Consider the following 21,150-nt stretch of genomic DNA (forward strand, 5'->3'; position numbering starts at 1 on the left):
GATCAAAACAAATGCTCCATCCCCGCCGCAAAAGGCGCATCAGGGAACGTGTTCATAAGCTCAGCAAAAGAGTCAAGACTGTGCGTCTGGAACACATCCCACTGGGAAACATCGAAATCACTAGCCACCAGTCAGCAACAAGATCCAACCCATCCTCACAGGGGAACACTTACAACTCTGCATTCTCCGAACTCCCGGGTCCATCCGACGGCATATTCAGCTCTTGATTGCCGACCGGCTCCAAATCCAGCACGCCACTCTCGTATATCCGCGCCTCGATATCAGGCACGATCCGTTCAACCCAGCCGACTCTCTCCATACTATCCAGAACACTGAGACAGGTGCGCAGCATATCCTGATGTTTTGCACTCTGCGCCTTCCGAAGAGCAAGTATAAGAATCCACATCGCTTCTCCTGCACAATGGGCGTCGTTCAATGTCAAGCTGGATAATACGCTCATCTCCTTCATGCGTTGTAGAATCCGGATTGACATTTCTGCTGCTTCGATGCAGGCGTTGCTGAGTTTATCGTAGCATTTGATTCTCATGGCGGAATCGATCTCTCCGGACTTCGTCACAGATAGTAACAAGAATGGACGGGATATTGATAATACCGAGGACCAGTATCGTAGATGGAGGACTGCAATGGATCGGAAGTGTTGTGGTGGAACAGGGCAGTCCCAGCGTAGATGGAAAGGCACATTTTCCAACCATCTCTTGAGTGTTGTTATACTCTGTGTCACAAGGTTGATCGGTAACCGGCCACCACCATGACATGGCTCCAAGAAACTTTCCAAATTGACCCTTTTGTGTAACTGTACTAGACTGACAGCAAGTGTCTGGAAGCCCTGCGGCATATTAGGAGAAGGATCCAGAATCTGTTCCGAGGCTGGACTTGTATTCATGAAGCCCAGGTTATCGGCAATGGCACACGGATAGCCGAACCGATTCGCCGTTTCATGGTCGAGGATGTACACAGTCCACCAGATTCGTCTGTATCGCTCACGATCGACGGTCGAGAGAGACTTTGGGAATATATCGCGATGCAGACCGAGAGAGAATCCGATTCGAGCCGCTGTCCCGAGATAGAGATATGCCCCGAGACTGTAACAGTTCGAATGCATTGCCAGGCTCTGCCGTCTGTTAGTTTCATGCAACCCTCGCTGTTTTTGGTAGTACTGACTAATAATGCGAATGCCCGCACACTCTCAATATCAGCATCATCTGCTGCTCGGGGGACCAATTCCTTCGCCAATGCGAGATACCCCGAAGGACCCATGGCATCATCCAGAAAGCCCTTTCCAGTACTTCTCAAAGCGTCAGTAGGCCGTATTGACCCAATTGCGAAAATCGAGTATAGCGAACATAGCCATGAAGGACTTGCATTCCTCCCCTTATGTTCCAGCGTGTGATCCAGCAACGCGTAAAACTGTTCCGGTGAATAGAAACAATGCATTGAATGCGCCTGCGCGAAGAATCGGCTTGTATATTCCATCGAGAGCCGGTAAGAAGGCAGATAGTGCTCAGCTCGGGATTGACTTGTGACGCTCTCGGGTGTAGTTGGTGGCAGCAAGCCGGTTTTCAGAGGTACGACGACACGAGAGTCTGATGGTACGGCTTGATCAATGGCCATGCGTACCGCGTGATGCCATCGCATGGCGGAATTGGCGCCGAGGTATCCTTTAATGGTATCAGCATTATATCCTGTGTTTTCTGGTTTGCAGAAAGGGGTGTTGACTGACGGTATTTCCCCGATGAATCGAGCATCATGCATCCCAGCTCTTCTTGGAACAGCGAATGCTCTGCTGGCTCGATCATCTCAGGCGGATCTTCGCGCGGTTGCAATACAGAGCCTGCATCGCTGGGCTCTGCCTCTCTCCCGCGGTTATCAGATGAGCTCTGCGGACGGCCATCGTTGTCCATTTGATCAAGGAACGTCGATATGCTCGCAACGGTAAGCTCCGGTAGCTCATCTTCAGAGACAAAGCGGCGCAACAACTTAATCAAATAATCATACGCCTCTTCAGACACCCGATAGAACGGTCGTTTCCTACTTTTGAGATTGAATTCGCAAGGCACATTGAGCGATCTACAATACTCGCAATCGCCATTTTCAACACCGACACACTTACACAATCAGCGTTTCCCCAACACTATTGACAAGCTCCATACCTTAGTTTTGCGGGCTTTGCATGCTTCACAACTTTGACGAGCCCGTTTCCTGGGAAGCGTATCTGCATCCTTTTCCCACCGGCGTTTCGGGGGTTTATTAACAGCCTGCATAGTCAACAACTTTGCACAGAAACAAAAAATGCTGCATGTCGGGTCCGTCCACTTCGTGGAGAATGCGGGGGAAGATCGTGTGGGGGAAGGGGGGAGAATCCCGAGGTCGGCTTTGCTGGGCGTCTCATTGGTTCCGTCGGTTGGACCCCGGACTGCCTCCTGTTACGAGGGGATCGGCCTGAACTCGGAGGATTTACCCGTCAGAAACCATCAGTTGGGGCTATACCTCCAGAGTACCAACGGAGTACGGAGTACTATTGTTCCTTGTCCCCCATGTGACCAAGGACATTGTCTCAGCGACAATAGTACTCTCGTGCCATGTGACCTCATCTTCATCCCAACCCCCGTCTTATTTCCACGCATCCCCGCCTCCCCCCACCCCCCCGTCGACCGCAGTAACCGCCCAAATCCCCTCTTCCACGGCTACCAGCGGCATCGCCCATCGCTGCGGGCTGCACGCGAAATACGATCGCATATCTCGCAACAACAATAAACACCCAACCACAACCCAACACATACATACCCAACATACCCCCAGGACAGTATCCCGTCGCCAAGAGACCAAGCAAAGTGACAATCTAGATTCCCAAGGGTTCTGACCCGTCAACCACGCCAATGACACCCCACTAGTGATGCAGGACACATCGCATTAGCGCAGCGACCCGGGTGTCCGCAAATGTCGGTGACAACTGTCGCCCAAACGCTGCCTAAGGTTTCTTGTCGGGGTATTGCAGGACCAGCTCATCCGACACCGCTAGTTACGTCGAGAAGCGGGAGGGGAGGTGCGCTCGGGCACGGGAATCAGACTTTGGGGGTTACTGAAGAGACCAGGATATGGTTCTTTGGGTTACCCCTCATCTGGGTGTTGAAGGGGAGGGTGGACTCTTTCAGGCGAGATGTAGCGAGCCGAGCACTACGGAGATCAACCAATTAGGAGATGGGAGACTAACAGACTAACACAGAGTCTGGTGAACTGGAGGTATGTTTAAGATTTGAGCTGTAGGCTGGTATCGAACTGAACTGGGAGGATTGCCTGACAGTGGCGATCGATGTTGGTGATTTTGTCTGCTTGCCGATATGTATAGGAGTGGTTTAATATAGCTGTTATGCAGATTTTGATTGCAATCTGGGTTTGGAGGTACCTAGGTACATGGATGCAAATTGCGAAGCATAACTGGGATTCAGTAAATCCAAAAAAGAAAAGAAGTGAATTCGGATTAAAGAGCCCTGGTAATCCAGAGTCAAAGGCTCATGGGAGCTAGAAATCCTCGCTGAAAAACGCCAATGTTCTATAGTTAAATCACATAGCCAAACCAAGGGACAGCAAACAGAGAAGGAATGTAGACAAGGGTCAGCGATCAAAGTATGACAGGGAGAGTGGATGCATATTCAACCATTGAAGAAAGGGTAGAGTGGAAAAGGAAAGTCATAATAAAAACAAGGGCTGAGGGTATAGTATCGGTATGGGTCATAAGATGTCGTGAGATGTGTGGAGAGTGCTGAAAAACAAAACAGAAAAGCAAAGGAATTATTAACAGGACTTGAAAGAATCAACCCAGATTCAAACCCATGGATCGGCCTGCATGTAGCTATGGGGATTGACAGGTCCAACAAGCTTGATCTGAGCCTTCAACTGCTCCCTCCGACGATCCTCCTTCGTCTTTGCAGTCTTCTTCTTCGCACCAAGGAAGACCCCACGGCTATGCTTGTGCGGGGGAGACGAAGCAGGGGTGGCATTAGAGGAAGATAACTCAGGAGCAGACAATGAACCCGGCTCTGTATCCGAAGTAGGCGAGGACTTGTATTTCTGGAACTGGACGTTCCGCTTGGATTTCTTAGGCGCCTCCCAGATCGCGGCGCCATGTTTCTGATACTCCGATAGCGGGACGGCGAGCTGTTTCGGGCGGGGAGTGGTCGGAGTTGAAAATGTCGTAGGTGAAGTTGGAGAGATGGGTGTTTGGAGATGGAATTTATGATTGGTGTAGTCGTACTCGCTGCTCGAAGACGTAGCCACAGACAAAGTTCGCACTGCGACATTCGTGTCCAAGACCAGGGAGGAATGCTGCGTGCTCGTCTTCCTCAGGATACTGCCTACATCATTGAGTTGATCCATAGGCGCTGTAACCGGACGGGAAGACTCTTTCGGTTTATTCTCCGCTGAATCACGGGAAAGAGTGCGATGGACGTATGTCTTGATCGAATTGCGAAGGCCGCCGCGATCGAGAGCATGCCAGCGGTACTTTCCCTTGGCGAAATCCAGGGCATTTCCCTTCTTGCGGGATTTATTCTGGGCGAGCATGTTGGGACTGACACGTCCACTAGCCTGGACGGCAGAAGGCGCTAATTCGGGGAAATAGTCCCACTTCTTCTCGCGGAAATAGTGATTAGTGCCTGTGCGGTTCGAGTTCCAATTTGATGGGCGTCCGTATTGTGTGTCCGAATATGAGGATGAGACCGATACTGGTTCTTCCACAAATGCTGGTTGTTCGAGAAATACTGGTTTCTCGATAATTGACTCGTCGATATTGATCTTGATATCGATCGAGTCCGTGCGCTTGTTCATTGGTGGCTGTGGGGGACGGAAGGACTGATCGGCGGATGGGGCCGAGTGATCGACCAAGTCGTCGAAGTCGTCGGCGCCGGAACTGACGAAAATGGGATAGCTGTCGGTCGAGTATCGCGGTTCGCTGGGGCCGATGAGACTGTCGAGGGTGCTTTCACTATCACTCGAGTCGCTCCACATCGCTGAACATTCTGCTTGTTCGGGGAGGGGTTTTGCCGGTAGCGGTTTGTTCAAGAAGAGTTGTGTAGAGTAGGACTGTTTTGAAGGTGGGATTACGCGCTCGAGTCCTTCGAGGGAACGAGATGGGCGGACTGGGGGCGCCATTCGGCTGTGATATGAGAGTGTCGGGGAGAGCATGTCGGAGGCCGGATATGAGGGGAAACGAAACAAAGTGTTTTGGCACGGGGGATAAAAATACTCTCAAAGAAAGAGCGCCACGCGAAAGAACTGAAGAAGTCTGGAGCAACAAAGAGAGGACACGCACAGTTATATTAAAAACGAGCATCACCCCTAGAAGGGTACTAATATGCAAGGAGAGGAAAGGGAAAGTATACCCTCCGCGTATAATCCCTATAATATAAAATCATAATATAATCGGCTAGCCAAATCAACAGAATCGTAACCAGCAATCCCTGCGCCACGCAAGGACAGGTGCCATGCTGGATCGTCAGCCCTTGATCCCCCTGGCCATCATGATTGGACCATCGAAGCTAGACAGCGTAGACACCCTAAGACTTGGGCATTTTAGGCTCCTTTAGGGCCTTCTGACATGTATCCACGAGATTAAAGCCCATTTCTCGCTAACTAAGTTTGGCTGCCTTCTCCATCGTCTCGCGCGTCAGTTGATCCGAGTGACGAACCGCACTTAATCGACCTAGCCGACGAAGCTTGGCGATCATCTCCTCGTCGCCGAAGTGGCTGTTATGTTCGAATTCGGGTTCCTGCGCGTACGCGACCCGCGCCGCGTCCACGATGATGCGTGCTGTCATGCCAAAGATACGGTATACTTGATCATCGTGGTCGGATTTTGCGCCCAGCCTGGGAACAAAGAACTGGTGCACTAGTGGCGTCGTTAGTATCCACCGTGCTCAGCTATGACTCCTCCTTTTCCTGGCTTAACGCCTAACGGGCCCCCTGATCCCAGAGGGAAAAGACAAAGAGAACGGTCCAGGAAAGAGTCCAAAAAAAGAAAATATCAGGGGGAGAGACCCCCCCAAAAAAAAACAAACGAAAAGGAAAAGAAACTGCCAAATGGACATCTCACGTTGTGATCCACCTCGGGCATGGTCGGTGCGACAACACCATGTGTTGTTGTACTCCGTACACCGTCTAGAAGGGCAAAAGAACAAAAAATAGACACTAGCAGAAAGGAAGGAAAAAAAAGAAAACTCACTTCTCCAATTGGAATCATGCCAAACCCCCCAAGCCCCACGATACCATTCATGTCCATTATTCCCAGTCCCATCCAGACTACTTTTCAAGAATCCCTCCAAGGGCGCCGTGAAAACAGCCTCAACCTCTCGGGCATCCAGAATGGGAATAAGCGACACCTCCGGATCGGCCGTCAGCCCCGACCGCGGATCATAGCCGTGAAGGAGCGCGACGCAGGGACGCACGACCAGCTCCGTTCTGGCAAGATTTGCCGGGAGCTCGCAGAGGTGCTCCACGCTAAACGGGGCCGGGAGTTTTTGATTGATGTCGGCGAGGCCGATCTCTTCGCTTGCCTCGCGCCGCGCCGTTTGGAATGCGGTTTCTGTGAGCTCTGCTTTCCCTGTATTGGGTTAGCACCATTTGTTGTTTGGTATGTTGGATATGCCTCATCTCAAGCTCAATTTCAAGTCGAAGCTTGGACGACCCCATCTTGACTCAGGTTTGGCCCTTTTCTTTTTCTTTCTTTTTTGCTTTTCTGTTTTTCTGTTTTTGCCTTGGGATATGTTTCTCAACTTACCACCAGGCAATGCTGCATCTCCTGCATCTATACCAACATTAGCCTCCCGAACAACCAACCCATGTCATGCACCTGAAAACAGGGCTGGGGATATTCTTCCCATGAACACTCACATGAACTTAGTGTCTTAGCCCGGATTGTAACAACCACTCTAAGATCGCCCTTGGCATCGGCGAACAGCAGTATCAGGACCGCTGCCCGTCTGTTTAGCGGCACCGAGTCATACGTCGTTGGCGGGGGGATGTAGTTTCGGAGTCTGGCGATGGCTGCCTATGAGATACATCATATTAGGATCATCCAGACTATTCTTACGTGTGTTTGCTAGGATTCGGGGGGTTGGGTTTCAACGCCGCATTTGCATGGCGGGATGGACATCCACGGAAGAAAAAAACGAGAAGAGAATAAACGGTGAGGGAAAAAAAAAAGAAAGACTGGTTTCAGGAAAGACAAGACCTTGAGCTTGGGAACAGTCTTCCGGAAAGAAAAGAATGTTCCATATGCCCCTAAATCCGAATGGTATCAAGACCGTGAGATCTGAGACTTGGAGGCCGAAACGCAAACGACTCGTTCCCTCTAGACATGGGATTCAAATTGGATGAGCCCTTCCAGGTATAGATCGACCTTGGCAATGAACAAAAAACATGGCAAATTAAGACACCCCGTGGGCGCAGGCAGGGGGTAGAGAACGCACCCAGGTGGTAGGGATGAGAGGCATGGCAAATTGGACACAGCAGATTCACATTTCACAGGGGGACACGCGGTCATTTCGGGTAGTTGCAGAGAACGAGTTACACATACCTCAGAGGCGGGATTTAGGGGCGCCATTAATTTGGAGCGTATTGGTTTGACTCTGGGATGGTGGAGGCTAAAGACTGTGGGTGTTGCTTGCTTTTCGCTCAGGAGGCGGGTGGTGCTGAAACAGAGTCGCTGGAGGAAGTTGAATTGTCGCATCTCCAACCAGGCCGGTATCCCCGAACTATGTAATCCGTTGGCAGCTCCTCCGTACTCCGTATACTGGGGAAAGATGGGGTTGGGCCGGTTTGCAGCCGAGGTAACTGTCGGTGACTAATGATGTAACCGGCATCGGAGGACAGTTGGACGTTATTCTGAAGGGGAGACGTCGTGGTCAACGGGGGGACTAATGGGATTAATGGGAAGTATTGATTCATTCACTTCACAGCTATCCTCTTGATGCGATAGCCCAGTTATCGAAATATGTAACAGCCAAAGGGAATCAACGGTATGCCAGTTAGATAACATCAAAAGCAATAAAAATGGGTAGAGAGCCAGGGATCAAATAGTTTATCAACATAGTGAGGAGAAATAACACAGGATGAGAACAGAAGGGGAGTAAAAAGCCAAGAGCCAACAAAACAAAAAGCAACCATCTATATCACAAGTACAACCCAGATCAAAACATGTATAGGTTCGAAAACAATGAAATCGCCAGCATATTCATATCAACTACGAGCTCTCGCTCTTCTTCGCCTCCTTGGACTCGGCGGTCTTCTCAGCGCGCTCGCCTTCAGCCAGGGCCTCGTTAGCTTCGGAGGACTGCTTCTCGACGCCATCAGCGGCGGCCTCAATTCGAGCCTCCTCCTTCTCATCAATATCATCGATGTCCTTGGGCGCGGGAACACCCTTGGCCTCGTGCTTGCTGTTCTGCGAGTTCTCCTCGGAGATCAGCTCTTCCTGCTCCTTGATAACCTCGAGACGCTGCTTGTTGGTAGCGGCACCCTCGGCATTGTGAACCTCAAGCTCGATCTCGTGGAACAGCTCCTCGGGAATGCTGGAGAGTACGGCCTTGAGAGCATCAATCTGGGAAGCCATCTCAGACTCCTTTCCGCCCTGTGTGTACAGGTAGGCGTTGCTCAGAACCAACAAAGTGGAGGGAACGCCCTGCTTGAGACGCAGCTCGAGCCACATGCCGAGGTCTTCGCGCAGACGGGCAGGGGAGACACCGTGAGTGCGGATACCACGGGAGGCGCTGGCCATCTGCAGTTCAGGGACAGAGAGCGAGTCGACGCCCTCGTAGAAGATCGCGCGGTCGTCACGCTTGATCTGGCGCATGCGGTGGCGAATAGTGTAACGGAGCATAGCGTCGGTACCGAAGGAGTTCAAGTTCATGTAACGACAGATGCCGACAAGCTGGGGTCGGGACAAGTTGTCCAGAGTAAGATCATCCTTGAAAATTTTGCAGACCTTGATGACATCCTCGGTTGAGGGCGATTCACCAGTGGTGCGGATCTTGCGGAAAAAGTCTGTGAACTCGTCGTTCTTGACAGTTGCTGCGGTCAAGGGGAGACCAGTTTCGCGCAGGGTGTTGCGCAAGAATCCAGAAACCTCCTTGCGAGTCGAGCTGAGGTTCAGCGCCTTAGCATCACGGGCCTTCTGGCCCTCGTAGGTGCTGGGAAGCATGTTGGGGAAGATCTTCAGCGCGACGGGAAGGAGCAGTTCGGCAAAAGGAACAATAAGGAACATGGAAAAGGGAACCAAACGTCCCAGATCCTTTGTAGTACGTTGAAGCTATAATCAAAGTCAGGTTAGCCGAGACGGCACGAGTGATCGAGATATCCACGGTGGCGCAAACATACCTGACGGTGCTCTCGGCGACTGAGCTCATAACCACCGGCCATCTTCAATGCCAAACGGGAACTGATCTTAACCTCTGTGGCGAGCAGCTTTGTGCCATCCCAGTAGTGCTGCAACTCCTTCTTGACCTTTTGTCCAAGTGTCAACTTTTTCACATTCTTCTTCTCGGCCAACTTCTGCTCATCCGAACTCGTCTTTGCGACAGTTGAAGCGGCGGGCTTGGTGTTAACAATTGTCTGCGTCGTAGTCGGCTCGGTCTTCGCAACGGTAGATTGTGGCTGCGAGATTTGCTCCTGCGGGATCGGCTTCTTGGCCTGCTCGGCATTGAATCCCGGGGGAGGATAGTTCTGGGAAGAGTGGTTCGAGGTGGATTGCTCGGTCGCATATCCGCGCTGGGGCATCAGGATAGCAAGGGCCGACACTTGAGATGGTAGGTCGCGGCCATTGCGCAGGAGGCCGCGAGCAACAACCGAGGCCGGGCTCAATGCACTGGAACGACTACGGGCTGCCAAGGAGGATAATGTTAGCAAGTACTATCACCACAAACGTTCGCTTCAAGTTTTTCAGCACTTACCGATCAAGGCAGACCGAAAAGCAGGTGTTCCGCGGACCAAACCGGTCGATCTCATCGTGGCAGACATTTGCGGAAATGTTGATGGAAAAAGAAGGAAGTGCTCAGTGCAACGCGCGTAGAGTCGTAGGCGCAACCACAAAGAAATAAATTATCAACCTTAATGTCCAGGAGATGAAGGGAAAAAAGCAATTACAATAATAAATTGATGGTCATAGAAGTTTGGAATGTCCTGGAAACGCTTCCGATGAGATGTTGTGATGTACTGCCTCAGTCATTCTAACACGTGACTGCCGACCACGGCCTCGGGGTTTGCTCGGAGATATCCGCATAGGGTCTAGGAGCGGAAGGATGAGGAATCTTATGGGTGTTGCAGGAGTACATCTATGAGATTTCTTTCCAGAAATAGTTCATTTCATGGATGATTTCAATCTGATAACCAATTCTGTACAGTAAGTAAACCAACAGCAAAACTCGCTTGGCGATACTTGAATCTTGACCCGAGAAAACCAAAGATCAGGGTATATAACGACTGATAGAAACGATGTTCAAAAGCTAAAAACGAGAATTAAGTGTAATAAGATATTTGTCGGAGGGGTGCATAGTCGAGAAGACGCATATCGCCTGGTGTTTAACTTCGTTCCCGAACTGTAGAATCGTTCTCCAGATGATCTTCCATGAGAGCGGTAGAGGACCCATTGGCAGTATCGAGCAAGGGAATTTGATCAACACTCGATCGCTTCTCTTCACTGTGCTCCTTAATGGCTTCACTGAGAGGGCTGGGCTCGGGAACCAGTGGAGGAGTTGCTGTTCCTTCGGGTGAGCTCTGCCAACGTGCGACATCGGTCTTGAGCTGCTCCAGCTCCTTCTGGAAGCGTTTGCCGAAGACATCAATGTAGTAGGTTGCTCCATTGTGGATGCTCCAGACAAACAACGCCGACATGAACGTAGCACTGGCCCATTTAGACCAAAACCAGATCGGGCAGGGAATCATCGTGGACAAAGCAAAAGCGTACTGTATGAACATAAAGCATGGCTCCTGTAGCGCTTCAGGCAGACTCAACACGAATCGCCCAATCCAAGTCTTGGAATATGACTTGCGGAGCCAGGTGAAGCTAGTCGGGCGACCCGCTGCAATTTTCTCACGACGACGCACAGTAATCAAAAAGTGATACATGAGCTGCCAGACCAAATAGGGGGCCGTGGACCACAGGATCATTGCACCAAGGCCATAATGTTCGGGGTCCCCGGGTTGACTGAACTTGATGCTGTGAACAGCGGGGAAACGCTCTTTGAGTATTCCAACCGGGGTCAGGTGTACAATACAGTGCAAAGTAACTGGTGGCATGATATGAATGAAGAGACTGTACGAATTAGATCAGCGAATGCACTTCGTCCCTTTGGACAGCTAACATACCTGACAACCTTATCCATGCTGTGGAAGACCATCGAGTTTCGCCACATGGCAATTGCAGCGGCATTGTTTCCGAATGTCAAACAGAAGGTGCTAATGAAAAGTCGTTTCGAGTTGGGGAAGACCCAGATGCTCAGCATGCAGAGCATATTGACAAAGTAGCAAAGATCAGCCAGGAAGTAGTGGTAGCCCTTGGCATGGTATGTGAAGTAGCGGATGGGCATGAAATATGCCAGCTGGCCGCTGAACCAGATATAGAAGTACTCTGGGCATGCACCAATCAGGTAGCCGCTGATGAAGATATTGAGGACACCAGCGATAAAAGCCATCTTCTCTCTCAGAGTCACGGTTGCCGTCTGGTTCCATTGCTTGCCTAGTCGCTCGACACCCTGCTTCATCCGGTAACGATATTTCTCCAACTTCTCATCAGCGGTCGGAGCCCGGCGCTTCCACTCGTCCACCATACGATCCTTGGCGTTTAACGAGGAGGACTTGATCTTCTCACGCTGCCTGCGCACCTTCTCCTTCTGTGTAGCGATGGTTTGCTGCCATTTCTCCAAGCGTTGTGAGAGCTGGAAATTATCAAGTAGGTCGAAAATAGTCAACTTGTCCAGGGGTGGAAAGGACTCCCAATCTTCCTGGTACGAGCTGCTGTTGGAGAAGGAACCGGTCCGTGATAGCTTGCCAGGGGATGGAGGAGAAGAGCTGAATTCATCGTTATCGGCGAAGTCGTCTGAAGGGAATGGCGCGTCGATCTCGTCCAGGCCTGGCGTCGAGGCCAGCGACTTATTTGACATGGTGGGGTCCGATGTTCTCCTCGAGCTAGTATTTTCCGTCAAAAATTGCTGCTGGAAGGCAAATATAGTAGGACCGTCCCGGGTGTTGGGGTATGATCGACTGAGAAACCGGTTGAATGTTAGCATCCCCATAGTTGCAAGGAGCTCAAAGAGCACAGCTTAGTAAATATTTGCCAACAAAGCGGAAGCACCTAGAAGATACTTCTTTTATGTACACATGAGAGGCAAGAGAAGGAGATATCGGTAATCTTACTTGATAAGCAAATCCCACGTTTGTTGGACTCACGAGGCAAGGATGGTGAACTGTGGTTGGCGATCCACAGAGTAAACAATCCAGAATTCACCGGCGCACAGTAACGTCAATACAGAGCTTTTGCCGTTGCTTTGGAACAGTGCCAGAGATGAGGAGATAATCAGACCGGAGCCAGCAAAAGATTGAGGAATCGACGTGTGCTTGTGATGTGACTGTTGGTTGGTAGGGGGAGCTGCGACGGAGGATCGTCATGCGGGTCTTTTCGGCCAATCAGCGCCGGGCCTGGAACCAAGTGCGGATGGTTGCCTGAGGCAGAGAACCTTATAAACCCAGTTGGGACTCGTCCATGTCCGCGGGTATCTAGGAAGTCCTCTTTACTTACTCCGTATACGGTGTCAAATAGAACTTGTTCCCATTATCCCATCCATTTGCATTTTTCTGCCTATTTGTGGGACATTTCCCCTGACTTCGTATTTATGAGTGAGGTTCCACCCCAAGAGGAAATATATTATCAAAAAGTACCCCGTGAAACCCAGTGGCCCATAACCCCGCCGAACGCTCATAGACTCCAGATCTGTACTGATTAAAGAGAACAAGAAGTAAAACAGAACATTCTCAATATCCATACTGCGACACTGAGTTGGCTTGTGCCCAGAAGCCGGGCCCCTTGTCAGCCACATATGGCTGCGGGTAGTAGCCAGAAAGATAAGTAGGATCGGGATGCATGGATTTTGTAACAATCGGAGTCTCATGAGGGGGAATGACATGCACCGATGGTACCATGCCCATAGGGTAGCCGAAGTTGCCTGCAGGGCTGTGCGGGCCACTTGACTCGCTGGTGGTAGGCGACAGAGGCAGGCTATTTGGATGGTGTAGCTTCGAGTCATCTTCTTCCATTGTGGGAATACTCGAGGCATCGCTCGCGTCATGAATATCATGTTCGACCTCGATTGCTGAGGATACTACCGGTCCTGCGTGCGCGCGGGATGATAGTTCATCGCCGTCTTGGAAGATTGCTTCCGGTAAATGAGTCTGTGTGACATGAATCATGTAATCGGCATCTGTGACAAAAGCAAGATATGGGTTAGCTAAGAGGCCAATCGAGTCTTATGTTGGAACGAGGTGACACGTACCGAGCTTGCCATCCAGGTACTTTTCTTCCAGTTGTCGCACAAAGTAGATCTCGTCGAGAACCTGCAGCCTGTGGGCGGGTGTGATCTGGCGTCTCACGTCTTGGCCGGCATCTCGCAATTTGTCCGTTGTGACTCCATGGCTATCTTTCAGCTCACAGAGGATATGAACAAGAAGTCGAAGTCGGTCTAGAGTCAATTAGAATCATCGATCCTCTCATGAGAGCTATTGGGGCCGTGGGCTCACCAGGCTTCAGCAGATGATCTGGCTCTTTGTGCAAGACACCGGCGGGCCACCACGCAGGCTTAGTATATTCCGGGTCAACACGCTGTGAAACACCTGCAATAACCCTACGTCCGTTGTACGGGTAATGAACCTGCTTCCTTGGTTCCACAAGCTTGATGTAAGACTTTGCAATAGCGCGACAGTTGAGTTGCTGGAAATCCTCAAACGCCTTCTCGTAATAGCGTCGCAGCAGTGCGCGGTTTCCGACTCGAAGGAAAGTCTGGCCTGGTGTAGGTGAAGTGGGTGGTGGTGAACTAGACTTGGGTCGGCTCTTGAGTATGCCACCCGTCCTCTTGGATTTTTTTCGGCTTTGTTGTGATGACCATTGGAAGGGAATCATCTCGGCGGGCCTCGTCTGGCTAGTTGGGCCCCATCCTGCCGGTGATTGCTCGTCCCATGGAGAGTGGGGTACTTGGTTTGTATCTGCAAGGGGGTCATCGTTAGTTAATCTTGCTGCTCCGGATGTTTGACTTCGGAATTCTGTCGTACTTGCGAACTGTGAGCCGGGCTGTGGGGCTTGTGTAGCCATTTCTAAGAACCGGTCTGTAACATCAGACGTGAAAATGGCACCTTCACAGCCTGCGATGGATGGAGAGGCTTGCAACTGCCATTGGCCATTGTGGTCAAGGTATATCATAGCGAAGTGAGGATGTGGGAATTCAGATGCAGATGTATGAGGCTGCTTAGGAGGAATGGTCTTTTCAACTGTCAGTCATTTTCATACTTTTTGGCTTTTTTTCTGGGATCGAGGTGCCTTATTACCATGTTCATCGGTTGCTGCTGTGGGATGCAGCCATCAGAATGTCTTCGCTCCAGGCCATCTCCAGAGAACGTGTATCCACGATTCGGATCCATGTTGTGAGATGGCACAAATGTCGACTCCACAATGTCGGGCCTTGCTGCGGTTGTCCAACGTGGTCGAAAATACGAAATACACAATGGGCTTGTCCCAGAGAGAGAGTCGGTCGAGGGCGTTAATTAATAGAAATCCTTATTGCCAAGGGTAGACGCAGCTTGCCGATGGATAAGGACACCGGACGATTCGATCAGGGGCAGGGTCCAGGCGAGATAAATATACCAAGTCTAATAATACGGGACTGTATCCATGATCTGCCAGTTCCGACGCCAAACCCCGAGTATTGGGAGATCTCCACATGACATCGGTGTCTCCTGAAAGTGCGTGTCGACTTGGTGCTAATATGCAAGGAAAAAAGAAATAGCTGGAAAGCCGAGGATGTGGCAATACGAAACCTTCCTGGTCACTTCTTCCTGCGTCTCGCGATCGGATCATCCGCTTCTGCCCCTTTACAATGTGGACAATGGGTCGAGTCCGTTCTGCGCACTGACGCTTGTTAAGGCTGTAATCCATGGTTGAGTGTCACATAACCTTGTCTGAACCGTGGTACCGTCGGCGGATCCGTGATCGGCCCAAACACTTCTTCGAACGTCTCAACTTCTACGCTTAGACACTAGCCACAAAGATCGTCAATGTTCTAAATAAGTAGCGAATCACAGGGCTAGGATACCTCAAGCCTACCTAGTTCACCCCCACTTTTTGATCTACTTATAGGATATCTGCAGTAATCTGCTGTGTCCATAAATCTGTTTCCACCACAAATACTTAGGTACACCAAGTCCTCGCCACCCCCCACTCCCCTTTGGGCCTATCAATGAATGATGAGCATGGTACGGAGGAGTGATTGAAAGCTGGCCTAATCGGGACGTAGTTTGATAGAGCCGAAGTGGAAAATATCACCCGGCGAATCGTATTCGCCGATCGGTGATGCCTTGGCCGCATCAGCCACGACAGACGATGAGAAAGAAGGGCGGTCATCCTTGACGCCTCTGAGATCATTTACTGCAGCCAAGAGCGGCTGATAGGCGAGTGACTGACTAATGCATAGTCTACGTTGTAGGTCGTAGTGCGATACTTTACCGAAGTACCCCGTAGATGGATCTATAGATGGTGTCAGCCCAAGGAAGTTTTTTTTCCCTTAAAGCTGCACCCAGCTGCGCCCACGGCTCAATGCTTTTTCTGCCTTGTTTTTCTATGCTTTTGGCCCGGGAATTTGCGGGTGCATGTCCAGGTGAATGTGTCGGACTTTGTGGGCTTTAGCCCCACCAGACCCCTCGGTCCAGATACGATTGTCCGTGCGGGCCTCCAACCTAATCTGAAACGGTGACCTGAAGACCTGGAGATAAATCATTTCCATCTGCCCGCGTCCGGAGGTTGATCCCTCCCCAAGGAAGGTCCATGGAGGCCAAAACGGCAGTCAGGCAGCCATTGGCAGGCTCAATGAGCCGCGATAGATGTCGACGGGACTAGCGAATCTTGAGCTTATTTCCAAGTTTACGGAACTTCGTTCGAGCTTCCGGATGTGCGGATACTGATTCCGATGTTGTGGAAATGGGCCCTGGTCATACCTCTCCGCTTGGCTTGTTTCTTTTTTGTTTCATTGTTTCTTTTTTTTCCACTTTCTCGCCTCCGTTCGGTCGCCATCGGCTCCTGCTTCATTAGCATGGTGCAAGTACATCTCCGTACCCACCAGCTCGCGGTATCGAAACGCCACCCAGAATGACTCTTCAGTAATCATTCCAATTTTTTCTTTGTCCACCGCATCGTGCATAAGTGGACGTGGCAACCCGGAGCTAGTGTCGAAAGCCTCCTTGGAATGTATAGGCCAGTTGTCACCAATGACCATAATAAGGAAGGGTTTCGAGGTTAATTCACTTGGACAACCATTAGGGTCGGTTCCCTACTCCCGGATCGACAGTGTCTGGTGGGAGCGGGGGAGCGCGGGTCGTAGAACGTCGCGTTGATCATTGCAAATTCGATCAACAGTTCCAATATTCGCACGGTTTTCAAGCATTGCTTCCTTTTTGGGGAACAGGGTGGGGGGCGAGGACTGGGCGGGAGACCCAACAATTGAGAATGGTGATGATTACCTGGCGCCACCAGAGACTCGGCTGTGGGCGGCAGACTGCAGCTGTACCAAGGCCCAATTCGATTAGGAAATGTTATTATTGATATTTATTTCCCCACCGTCTCTTTGACACTCGGTTCTTGTCCTTTTGCTTTTTTTCGAGGGGGTCTGCTATTGCTATTTGGGCTAGGCCCACATCCAGCCACGGAGAAGGTAACCATGTCCTATCATTTGACCTCACTTGATGAGCCCCCGGGCACATACATACATTGCTGCACCGCTGTGCGATATACCGGGAATTTCAAATCCACTTTAGATTGCACTGGGGTGAGTTGGTGGGATCAAATCCCTCGGGTTGAAGTAAGCAACTGGCTGCCATTTAGGAGAGGGGGCCCCAGTATCTGTCGGTTTATACTTTATTGATCTTCCTGATGGCTTTAGTCTATAAGAGTAAGTGGATGGCTTGACACCTCTGGGGTAAATAGAGATTATTGGACAGTTTATAGTTAGGTTTGTTGGTTAGGCAGCCTTATTTTCGTTAGGAAAAGCAAGTGCAAAAGATGGAGGTAAATAAAATCAATTGTGAGAATAAATACTCCGTACTAATTCCACGCAATCTAGGAACATGGGGCTAGGCTACATTGCATGTAAAAGCAAAGCAAAGCAATCGTATGTACTCCGTACGGAGTACGGAGTACAGTTCTATCTCCTGAGCCGCATTGGTCCCAAACTCCGGGACAGCCAGGGGCGCACAATCCCCCACACGAGAGTCAACCCCAAGGGTCCCTTCATAAGTGGCGCGGAAAAGACAGGCGTCCCTTGCGTTCCTATGCGGGGGCGAAGCAGCGCAACACCCAACGGATGAATAGATCAACAGTAGGACCCCCAGGCACGAATTTATGTTGCACTCGTTATTACTGGCTATTTTTTTATTCTAACCATTCTATGGAGTATCTAAATTCACCCCTCATGCTGCTTACAACGAACATAATACGCACAGACAAATCACCACTAGCCCGTGGATCTTACCTGCTCCTATATATATGTACTGCGACCCCTGCACAGTACATCGCAGAATCCCACACTCAAAAATCAGGTTTCTTATCCATTCTACTCCGTACTAGAGACAAACAGATCCAGCATCCGGTGACAGACCACTCCTCCAATCTAGCTCACCTAGCTAGATGAATAAAAACCAATTCTGTGCTGTAGAGACTAACAGATTCCCAATCTTTGTTACCCCCTGTACTCCGTAGATATTCGTGGGATATAAGGATGTATCTCCGCGGGTGCCACTCCCGGAATACCCGCTTCCTGACATTCCGTTGCCAGCGCAAGTTAGATGCAGATAGCTGAACCCTGGTACCAGGATATTGGTGCAGGAGACTTGCATTATTGGGACTCTGACCTCCGATGGTGTCCCTAATACTGAGGGGCAGTCGATGTTGTGCTTGGTTTGCAACGTTGGTTGGAGTTCAGACTCCAGAGCGTGGCTCCGACTACTGGTGGCGGTGACTATCCCCAGATGGAGTGCACCTGGTGACTCTTTTTGCGTCTCACCGCACTTGGCATTGGGCTGCAAGATATAGGTTGGGATAGAGTCATAAACTAGGTACCTGAGTTAATGCTTGGTTTTTTTCTTAGTGGTCGCAACTTCCGTCGCTCTCGGTTTCCTCGGCTACGACGGAGTATTGTGTAAAACGTTAGTTTAGATCTCGCCACCCGAGGCTTGTTAGGGGACAGCCTAGAATCCACTCGGCCTCGGGTGGCAGATAAGGGGCTATGTGTCTGATGCGGCGAAAGTTAGGTAGAAACTCGGGATTAACCGCACTGACAGAGGGTCCATAAAAAGCTTCGAAGTATGGTACGCTACGGGGATTGACTCGAAACCCCAATTTCCAAAGTGCTTTATCTTCTTCAAGAAAAAACCCCCCTTTTACCCGTTCGCTAAACCAGTCGCAAATTCGGAAACGGAGCCTTTCCCTGTATCACAAAGGAAAGCTTGACAGCCGCACTATTTGATTGAAGCTCGATCTCAAGATCTCTATTCATAGCCGCCGATGCACCAATCATGGTGTTATGTGGATGCACGGACGTTCTATCCATCGATCCGTATACTGTACGACTACTAGTCTCCAATGTGGCAGTAACAACATCGCCACCGTTTGCTATGAATCATTGGACAAGACCTCGATCTGGTACCGGATTTGGTAATATGGAAGGAGTATTGTGTAACTGAAAGCTGGACCAGAGACAGGGTCAAACCCCGTCCCTCATTTGTGCTTTCGTAGAACTGATGTTTTTCTCGTAGCAATTCCAGTTCATATGCGACGCCTAGCGAGCCTCTGAGTCTTCCCATAGTGACAAATCGATGGCGTAAATACCTGTCATTGCCGCAATAGTCACTTGTCACCATCCCGTTGGATAATGACATTGGCATTGGCACACAGCGCTTATTTCAACCACGGCATTTTCTGTCTAAATAGGCTCCTATACTGTGAATTTGTACTTGCATGGTGTGGTCAAGTGGGAAGATATCAACGAAGGTGTGTCGTAGGGTGTGCTTGGTATATCTGCAATAGCGACCTACTTAGAGGATCATTTACAGACTGATCAACAGTACCTGGCAGAACTACAGAGTTCTCGCAAAACTTCCTTGTGCATAGAGTTCAACGCAAGAATATGATCTTCGTGGAGCCGGATCTCTCCAGTTTTGTGAGGTCCGAGATTTTTTTGGTCGTCTTTGCCGACGATGGAGCTCTATCAAATTGGGTTCAAGACCCGCCCCTCAGAACTCGCTATGGTCGATAGTCCATTATTTATGGCTTTGCAGGTCATTCAGTAGGCTAAGGTAGTTTTTGCATATGCTAGCGAGTTCTGTATCTAGATACCGAGCATTGCTACTAGCAGAAAATTCCTAATATGCAGCCTTGAGCACAATTGAGCAATTCCTTTGAGAACTACCCGTTGAGATAGAATTACGCGAGATGATATTGCTTGGGGTTAGAGCTGAGACGATGGGCTTGATCAGTTTGTTCCATTGTAACAATAGACTACTTACGTTGGAAGATATATTCTACTTATGCGGGTTGTACGTGAAGATTCAGCCTTTCTCCCAAAAGACCTTAAGAATATATATATATGCTCAGGTCCTGTTTGGTAAAAATATTTCTGCGACGTTGACACAATCATGATCTGGGATACAATATGTACCTAGTTATTTCTAAAGTCATTGCTGGTGGCATCTAGTGCCAGCTGTTGAAAATCAGGTATGAACGGGTGTTCAGATGAGGAATCTGTTTCTGCCTGATTTAATAGGTGTCTTATTTGTTTGGAAAAAGCAACTCCTAATCTGATATTGCAGTGACTCCCATTTCACTAAACGGCCTATACATGCAATGGCCAAATATATCTATTCTTAATATACCATGTGATAGAAATACTTCTATATCCTCTTCTCGGGCGCTGAAAATTTCATCAAGGCTTTCACATCTACGCCGACTGATCGATTGCAACAATGCATGGCAGACTACCTGGACAGGGCTCCTTCACTTTATGTAATTAGCGATGCGTAGATCCAAAATTTTGAGCTTCAAGGGGATTTGCTAACAATTATGCTATTATATAGAGAATTCCTGTCGACCAAAAAGCCTACGCATGCAGTGGCTGAGGATCTTTCTAGCAATTTCACCTGTGATGGCCAATGGCGGCTTGTCACCTCCTGGAAGAATGGTGTATTGCCGCTTGATACTGGGAATATAATAAACACAATGGACAAGTTTGATGACATGAGAGGCGAGAGTAGTACTAGGAGACAGAGATGTGGAGGATGGAAATGGGACTGCGAGTTTCGATGGGAGAAGGGAAAACGGTATAAAACGGCGTGGAAGGGGTATATCTCGTGATATTGGATTGTTCCATGTATACCTAGGTAGCTTTGTATACATCTGTCGCCCTGTACATATGGATAACTTTTGAGAGCAGTTTCCCTGGTCGCCTGTCTATTTGAACATGACATGACGGGAAGAACAAGCAAGATTTCTAGTTGTTGGTTCTGTTTAGCTACATATCACAATTCCGAACATATAATTGTCAATTTTAGTACTTGTCCACATTTTTTGTCACTGGAGTTACAATTTCCTCTTTGGGTAGAGGTGTGAAGAGGTGTAAAGTGTCGATGGAACAAACACAAACCACAAATCTAGCCGGCACTTAACTCGCAGTTACGTGTCACTTAACTCGCACTTCTGTGGCAGATACAGGGTTATATTGTAGAGTTCAATAGCGGTAAGGTATATCGATCGAGAGACAACAGGTGAAAGGTGAAAGGTGAAAGGTGAAAGGTGAAAGGTGAGCGTGACAAGTTAGGGTTTCAGTTTTGTGCGTGAAT

The 21,150-nt window shown here is 49.7% G+C and overlaps 6 protein-coding genes across 6 annotated transcripts; all 6 read right to left on the reverse strand.

Moving 5' to 3' along the window:
• Positions 1–2: 2 nt before the first annotated feature.
• Positions 3–2,169, reverse strand: N7457_006206 (fungal specific transcription factor domain-containing protein; the record flags this gene model as incomplete). The annotated part of the gene is made up of 5 exons (XM_057177250.1): positions 3–120; positions 174–1,132; positions 1,183–1,679; positions 1,742–2,049; positions 2,132–2,169. 5 exons carry the CDS (start codon positions 2,167–2,169, stop codon positions 3–5), a joined length of 1,920 nt encoding a protein of 639 aa, XP_057031552.1.
• A 1,674-nt stretch (positions 2,170–3,843) lies between these two features.
• N7457_006207 (uncharacterized protein) lies at positions 3,844–5,169 on the reverse strand (the record flags this gene model as incomplete). The annotated part of the gene is made up of 1 exon (XM_057177251.1): positions 3,844–5,169. The coding sequence occupies one exon, from the start codon at positions 5,167–5,169 to the stop codon at positions 3,844–3,846; it is 1,326 nt and encodes a 441-aa protein (XP_057031553.1).
• A 476-nt stretch (positions 5,170–5,645) lies between these two features.
• Positions 5,646–7,618, reverse strand: N7457_006208 (NUDIX hydrolase; the record flags this gene model as incomplete). Its single annotated transcript, XM_057177252.1, has 5 exons — positions 5,646–5,905; positions 6,239–6,616; positions 6,794–6,820; positions 6,907–7,063; positions 7,592–7,618. The coding sequence occupies 5 exons, from the start codon at positions 7,616–7,618 to the stop codon at positions 5,646–5,648; spliced, it is 849 nt and encodes a 282-aa protein (XP_057031554.1).
• Positions 7,619–8,257: 639 nt separating this feature from the next.
• N7457_006209 (MRS7 family protein) lies at positions 8,258–10,026 on the reverse strand (the record flags this gene model as incomplete). The annotated part of the gene is made up of 3 exons (XM_057177253.1): positions 8,258–9,319; positions 9,388–9,890; positions 9,960–10,026. The coding sequence occupies 3 exons, from the start codon at positions 10,024–10,026 to the stop codon at positions 8,258–8,260; spliced, it is 1,632 nt and encodes a 543-aa protein (XP_057031555.1).
• A 561-nt stretch (positions 10,027–10,587) lies between these two features.
• N7457_006210 (glycerophosphocholine acyltransferase) lies at positions 10,588–12,299 on the reverse strand (the record flags this gene model as incomplete). Its single annotated transcript, XM_057177254.1, has 2 exons — positions 10,588–11,320; positions 11,374–12,299. 2 exons carry the CDS (start codon positions 12,297–12,299, stop codon positions 10,588–10,590), a joined length of 1,659 nt encoding a protein of 552 aa, XP_057031556.1.
• Positions 12,300–13,035: 736 nt separating this feature from the next.
• On the reverse strand, positions 13,036–14,691 carry N7457_006211 (DUF2841 domain-containing protein; the record flags this gene model as incomplete). Its single annotated transcript, XM_057177255.1, has 5 exons — positions 13,036–13,481; positions 13,554–13,739; positions 13,798–14,259; positions 14,326–14,533; positions 14,599–14,691. The coding sequence occupies 5 exons, from the start codon at positions 14,689–14,691 to the stop codon at positions 13,036–13,038; spliced, it is 1,395 nt and encodes a 464-aa protein (XP_057031557.1).
• Positions 14,692–21,150: the final 6,459 nt, after the last annotated feature.

This window comes from Penicillium paradoxum, assembly GCF_028828445.1.
Source record: "Penicillium paradoxum strain IBT 22861 chromosome Unknown utg000005l_segment0_segment0, whole genome shotgun sequence".
Taxonomy (NCBI): Eukaryota; Fungi; Ascomycota; class Eurotiomycetes; order Eurotiales; family Aspergillaceae; genus Penicillium; species Penicillium paradoxum.